Source organism: Diadema antillarum, unplaced genomic scaffold, assembly GCF_040938485.1.
Source record: "Diadema antillarum isolate AM-2024a unplaced genomic scaffold, OU_Dant_1.0 seq00000053_RagTag, whole genome shotgun sequence".
NCBI lineage: Eukaryota > Metazoa > Echinodermata > Echinoidea > Diadematoida > Diadematidae > Diadema > Diadema antillarum.
The window spans coordinates 164,902-172,432 of NW_027271161.1; the positions used below are offsets into that span (position 1 = coordinate 164,902).

The window sequence follows — 7,531 nt, forward strand, 5'->3', positions numbered from 1 at the left end:
CCTTCCACTGACCCTAATCCTGAGCCTAATCCTAACCCTAATCCAAACTCTAACCCTAAACTAAACCTTAACCCTAATCTTTACTATAACCTTATCACTAACCAATATTTAGCCGGGATACAATTGCCCCGGGGGTGGGGGTGGGGGTGGGGGTGGGGGAGTAATAATTGCCCTGATACACAACATGACACACAATCATGACAATGGTTGGCAGTAATGACTGTATGCAAAATGTACTAAGCGTTGTCTATCAATTCCGTTCTGTTCTCCACGATGATGCGCAGGGTCAAAGTAACTTTTGGCCGAGCCCCATGCACGCTTTACGGGTCGTTGGCGTGGAGCTCCTCGTAGAACGTTGGTACGTAGTCATCGTACTGTGCCAGGTAAAAGTTGCCGGCCACCAGTGCTCCAAGCGTATTGTCGCGGACGAAGTTGCGGGCACTCCAGCGGATGCGGCGCTCACTGTTGCGTGGTCTGTACGCCTCCGATGGCGAAGTGATGGGGCCAGACTGCTTGTAGATCAGGAACACGTAACGGTGAAGACCTGCATGGCAATGATGAAAGGTGCAAACCACATACTGTATCATATGAACTCTCAACAACAACAACAACAACAACAACAACAACAACAACTACAACAACAACAACAACAACAACACAACAACAACAACAGGAAGAAACCCTCAATTGGGTCGAAAAGGGAAAAGGGATGAGGCTGCATGAAGATAAATGAATAGTCTGTTGGCGCAATCACGTCAAATTGAGTAGTAATGTTTGTAATAACGTATTATGCCAAATATACTATTATGTTTCATTATTTACTACAGAGTATCCCCGTCCTAGGCAAACTGGGGGTTATAGCTTTCTACAACGATGGCATTTTATTTCCACCTTTCGCCACTCTGACACATTAACATAATGTACTGCATGTCATCCTCGAAAGATGTCACTGAAATAATGTTTGAAAATTGTACATTAATTAGTATTCATTCAGTAAGTATTTTGCAGCCATCTACCTGTATACTCTATTAGGCTATCTATTCTTAACTCTACGTAACATACTTAATGATACGTAAGAAGTAAATGCAACCTTTTCTCGTCGTATCTTGACCCAGAGTCCGTTTGAAACAGTAAGAATATTGTAGGAACTTCATAAAGCTCTAAAATCATCACTATTCATTCAACTCCTATAACATATTATGTGGCTGCCTCGCTTAACACGAGTTGCTATAAGTGAGGAATTTCGGCCGAGTTCGGAGAACGATAGCACTCCAATTAACAGAATTTATTCCGAACAGAGAGATGTGAATTTGCGAAAACGAATTTATTGGAATCCAAATCTCCCATGGAAGTGGAGTAGATAAAATACAATTGGAGGCTTTGAACTGTTGAAACTGGTTTTGGAACGAAGGAACGAACTTCGAAGATACAAGATATGAGGTACTAGATATGAGATGCTTTCTCAACGATGACTGAACATGATACTGACTAGTTTGGCTTTCTTGCTGGCTTTCCTAGCCCAAGATATTGCAAAAGCCAACTTAGTTCCCACGCCAAGGCTACCAGCAGAAGTTTGGTTCAAACAATAGGGGACTACACAATTTGAAAGGGGCCTTTGTTGTATGCTTGGGAGGTTAAGTTTATGACTAAGATAGGGCCCAAGCGTCCAACTCCTATACAATGTCATAATAGAGGCTGGAGAGACGTAGATATTAACAATAGGGGTTCTAGGGGCAGTGCTGCAAGCTGTATATTAAACACCAAGTTGCAGGCATACAGGTGTATGTAAGATACATGTGTATGTAACTGTATACCAGCTATGTACAAAATTGTCACCATGAGTTATATCACAGTACACAAGTTACATTCAGAATACATCTGAGCAATATATACACGAGAAATAGCGATGAAATGAAAGGAGAACTCTTATATCTCTTCACTGCATGCTGCTGCAGTGACACACATTAATGAGGCATCAAACTGAAGGGTAAAGAGTATTAGCTTGCCTCACCAGATCCCTCCCTCGGGCCTGATCCAATGTGTTCTGCATGCACCTGACCCTTGCTGACGTCACAGCCGGGAATGTTGAGAACAAGCCAATGAATGACTTCGCCCACCGAGCGGTCCGTCCTGCATGGAGCGTCGGGGTCGACCATAGCCAACGTGTACAGGGCGCCGGGCTCAGTGGGCCACGAAAACATCGTGGGAGGGGATTTTACCTGGAGAGAAAGAGGGAGAAAAGAAAGAAATACATGTGTGAAAAAAATCAAATGAGCAAGGAACTTATACAGAGTGGTGAATGAAACAATGCTAGGAAGATGATAATGACTTTAAAAAACAACAATGTCATGTTGCAAGAACAGAAGAAAAAGAAATTAGTAATTCTTTGTAGAAAACATAAAAGTTAACTGTAAAAAATCTTCTCATTAAATAACTAATGGTATTATCAGGAGAAATGGGTTTCGTTAAACGGGAAATCCAGCCCAGAAATAAGTTAGCCTGATTAAAAAGAGTAAAATCTTACAAGTTCAACAGTAGACATTTGACTGAAGTCGGATGAAAAATAAGGAAGTTATGACATTTTGAAGTTTTGCTAATTTCTGCAAAACAGTTCTTGTACAGTGGATATGAATATGCAAATAAGTGAGCTGACCATGTCATAACCTCACAATTATCCATTTATCGTGTACAAAAAAATGACGAAAATTAAATGTTTCTTCCATTGAAGTCTGAAACATGATGTTATTCCTGGTTGAATAACTTTATCAATGGTGATCAGTTAGTTATACGATTTGAGCCTCGGGCATAATTGCGTTTGAATGAAAAACTGGAAATTTCAAAATTTTAAGTACAAAATATATGGCACGTTGTGAGGGGATGACACGTTCACTTTGCCATTTGCATATTCATATTGACTGTTCAAGAACTGTTTCCTCAAAAATTAGTGAAACTTCAAAACGTCATAACCTCCTTATTTTTCATCTGATTTTGATCAAAATTTTGCTGTTGAACTCGTAATATTTTACTCTTACTTATCTGACTAACTTATATTTGGACTGGATTTCCCCCTTAACCCTAATCAGACTGGGGGCTGCAATATCTTCGCAGCGCGATAAGCTCCCGCCGCGATGTTTCATGACTTTTTTCCTTCAAGTATCGCGCAACTTTTGAGACCAAAATTGTTGCGCCCGCGCGTACCGTTTTGACGCGACGCCCGTTCGAAAAAAAAATTGACAACCCCAAAATTGCTCCAAAACGTGATTTTGTGTACAAATCCAATGCAAATTGTGTTTTTTCAATTAATTCACATAAAAATTCATATCTTGACTTAGAATGGACGAAATTAATTTATTTTAGCATAATAAAGCTTCAAAAAATGTCTGTGACAAATTTTGGCCAAAAAACAAACAAAAACAAAAGGTCGAAAAACAAAGAAATACATAAGAAATTAAAAAACAATCAAATACATAAGAAATTACTTTCGATACAGATTTTTTTTTATCCTATATCTCAGGAGAATGATACAAGAAACATTTTTAAAAAGAAATTAGCTTAATTAGAGCATTAATAAGTGATTTAGAGCCCAAAACTGATTTTATGCATAAATTACAATAATTAATTAATATAAAATATAAGAAAAAATTTTCGGAGAAAGCAACCATACATTTTGATAGTATATACGTCGCGGGCGTCGCGTGTGCCGATTTTCGGCGCGATCACGCGTTCCATAGGCGAGATCTGAAGGGGGGGGGGGGGGGCGGAATCCGCCCCCCCCCCCCCCCCCCCGATATAGCATAGCCAAAAAAGCCCAGCCTGATTAGGGTTAAGGACTTCAATTATCTCGATCAGTACGCTGTCGATTGAAGTAATTTCACTACAAAGACTGTAAAATTCCATGCAAAAATAATTATGAATGTAAGTTTTGTCAGTATGCTATTCAGTCCACGCGGGTTATCGAATTGATTTGTTTTCCTGATCTTTCATTCTCCTTCCATTAAGGCCATTTTGCTCTACATGGATGACATCGATCATTTTGATCATTATCAATCATAAAATCAGATGGGACAAAAGAACTGACATTACACTAAAAGGACTTAGTCCTCCTTCATATATGTGGACTGAGTGAATGCAGCAATATTTATAGAACACAATAGTGAAAGTTTTGGGGAAATCGGACAGCCCATTCAAAAGTTATGATAAAGTACATCTGGGCAGTCACTGCTGGATGAGAAGACTCCTACAGTGTATGATGTCACATGCGTAGAACGATATAAGTAGAATATAAAGAGAGTATCACATAATTTTATTTTTTGAAGAAAAAGTACACATTTCCCCCACTTGTCGCCGACGTATATTAAGGGTAATATTATCCCCCCCCCCCGCCTTCTGAAAGAGGTAAGTCAAGTGTTCTTTTATTACGCGAGAAAAGTGAAACATATTGAATTTCTTTATATTTCGTTTTTTTATCGTTTTACACATGACGGGACATCACAAGCTGTAGTAGTCTTCTCATCCAGCATGCAGTGACTGCGCAGATACTTTAAAAATTCATAACTTCTGAACGGATTGTCCGATTTTCCTCAAACTCTCACTGATGTGTTCTAGTAGATGGTAACATGTTACTTTAGGCCTATTTCACTCCATGTTCAAGTTGACCTTGGACTTTTTATGTTTTCTCAAAGCAGTCCGATGCGTGTTGTGCTTCCTGCTATAACTGCAAAAAGCTGCCAGTCTTTTATAGTCATCATCTCAAAACTTAGGCTCAGCCCATCTTTTTCGATGCCGGTGATAATACGCATACACAGGCAGATTTAAATGTAGCGATCAATCAGGGACCTCCCTGGATCAATATTGCACGTAGTCATACTGGAGTTAGACTTGCACCAGGGGCTACCTCCCTGCTTGCACTGACCCTGAAAGTAACAGATGAATGCTCGGATCGTATCCACTTATCTTATCGCCGGATCAAGGGGGTATCAAATTACGTGATCTGGCCAGTACGTTATCCAAATAAACAAGTCGTCCACGAGAGAAAGAGAGAGAGAGAGAGAGAGAGAGAGAGAGAGAAGGAGAGAGGGAGAGGGAGAGAGAGAGAGAGAGGGGGGGGGGGGGGTGATGGTGTTTGATAGTCACCACCTCTGACCATGGACCTAATAGTCCATGCTCTGACCAAGGAGTTATCTGATAACTCCTTGCTCTGACGAATTTGGCAACGCTTTCGTAAACTTACAACATCATTGCTAAGTTGATTTTGTACTGCCCACTTATGGAAGCGGTGTAGGTCACTTTCATCCTCCGACTCCGATAATTGAATAAAAACTGCTAAATTGAAAATCCATAGACTTGAAAATAGAAATAAGGATATAAAAACTGAGGGCACGGGAACGTAAAAAGATTAAATATCAGCGTGAAAAACAGTCAATAAAGACAAACGCATCACGGATCTGTGCACTCGGGGACATACCGCACAAACACACCGAATCGGTAGTTGAGCGCATGCGCAAAGACTAACGATATGACGTATAGGCACACTCATGAATATTCATTATTATGCATAAGACGGCGTTTTACGTGCGAAATCATGCTGATTATCTCGATTTCTCGCTCAAAATACTGAATTTTGCCAAAAATTAACATAGTATTGCTTTAAGTTATTTTCTTAAAATCAATATACTGGCATCGTAATGTTTTCATTTAAGCAAAACTAGAAATCTGCAATATTGATAACATTGATGGTTATTTTACAAACACTGCTAACCATGACTAGAACAAATATGAATTTATATATAATATTTACCGGAACATCGTGAATCATACTTACCTGGCGCAGGAGTTGCGTTGATCAAGAAGGACGCACTCCCAGGGCGAGGCTTGCCATTGCACTCCGGCTTGCTGAACCTTGCGATTCCCCCAAACGTGGGGAACTCGGGCGTATAATTTATGGTAGCGGGGATCTGCGTTCGCGCTATCCCCTTACAACGAAACTAAAGACAGTATTACTAAATAAAAGCGGAGTTATATTATTTCTTCCATTTTACTTCTTCCATTGAACATTTGTCATGCCTGAACCGTAATTTCCTTTGTTTCACATGCATCTTCACAAGAATGCAACATTATGTTATTCATATATCGGAACTCGGGTTAGACTTGCACATCTTTATTTCTTCATAGATCAAAGCATAAAATGTTTAATAATGGTGTATTTTGAATTTAGGGCCTAAATCAAGGTATCCCTCTATAGTGGCATTACAATTAGTATTTCTAGCACTGCCAAAACGCGGAACAAACGCATATAATATATGAATATAAATGAATAAATAAATAAATAAATATATATATATATGTATGTACATATGCATACATAACATATTTTGCTATCCTATACACTATACACCAAAATCTGTTTGAGATTAATATGATGGATGATGGGTAATGAAAAGATAGTAAGTAATATGATAGATTAATTCATCACAATCATAAATGACACACACACTTCAGCTATAACCGATATACACCATTAATGAAAATACATGGCAATGTAGTCATATCTTTGAATTCATAGTGTGATCTTCATTACAGAGCAAAGCATAGACCTAATGCATTCACAGAGAAGAGGCAAATTGCAATCTTAGGTACATGTATCTTAAGATTACCGCTAATGCACTCTGTCAGCTGGTCTGATCAAAGTCGATAGCCTTACCTGCGTGGGTGTCAGCTCGTTGCCCATGTCGACTCGCGTATCGGGAGACCAAGCGACCTCGGCTACATATTCCGGTACTTCGTCGATGACGTCCGGTACGACCTCGTGTAGTTCCATGATGGCTAATAAGACTGGTTGTGCCTTCGCCGCCGAAACAGGACTAAATAGCTTAAATGGAGCACTGCAAATAGTTTCGACTCACTGAAGTAGGACTTCCAGCGTTAATTTTGTCTGTGGGATATTCCCCACTTCCTATCTGCGCTGTAACACGTGAGTTATGAACTTTCGATATTATGTGCAAAACGAGAGCCTGCATGTCTTATTGACTGGGAGAACTTAAAGTGACATTATCGTTATCGTGCTGATCCTTTTTTAACATAACCGGGCATGAATCATTTCACACGAACGCGGAGTTTAATCTCTAATGGTATTATTTTAGTCAAATGTGACATCTAACAGTAACTAATAATAATGATAATAATAACAATAATAATAATAACAACAACAATAATAATGATAATAATAATAATAATTATTATTACTATTATTATTATCATTATTATCATTATTATACGGTGATGTAGCATCACTGATCATCAATTCTATACCGCACATAAGACTGATGCTATAAAATACAAATAGAAAATAAAAAACAAAACAATGACAATGCAGAACATCAAAGTGAAGTGAGACATTATTCTCGTATCTATGCATTCTGATGGAAATATGAACACACAATGGCGAGCAAGCCATCTTGTCATGCAGGAAATGAAAATAATAATGCCGTTTGCATGATGAATATGATTTGTATACTGTATATATGGCAAGTAT

At 38.9% G+C, this 7,531-nt stretch overlaps 1 protein-coding gene and 1 non-coding gene across 2 annotated transcripts; one reads left to right on the forward strand and one right to left on the reverse strand.

The window, feature by feature from the left end:
- Window positions 1-320: 320 nt before the first annotated feature.
- On the reverse strand, window positions 321-6,817 carry LOC139725612 (protein D3-like). Its single transcript, XM_071636702.1, has 3 exons — window positions 6,701-6,817; window positions 2,012-2,219; window positions 321-544 (listed from the first exon to the last, which is right to left on the reverse strand). The coding sequence occupies exons 1-3, from the start codon at window positions 6,815-6,817 to the stop codon at window positions 321-323; spliced, it is 549 nt and encodes a 182-aa protein (XP_071492803.1).
- Window positions 5,814-5,975, forward strand: LOC139725678 (U1 spliceosomal RNA). The gene has a single exon (XR_011710560.1). It is a non-coding gene; the product is annotated as a U1 spliceosomal RNA (small nuclear RNA).
- Window positions 6,818-7,531: the final 714 nt, after the last annotated feature.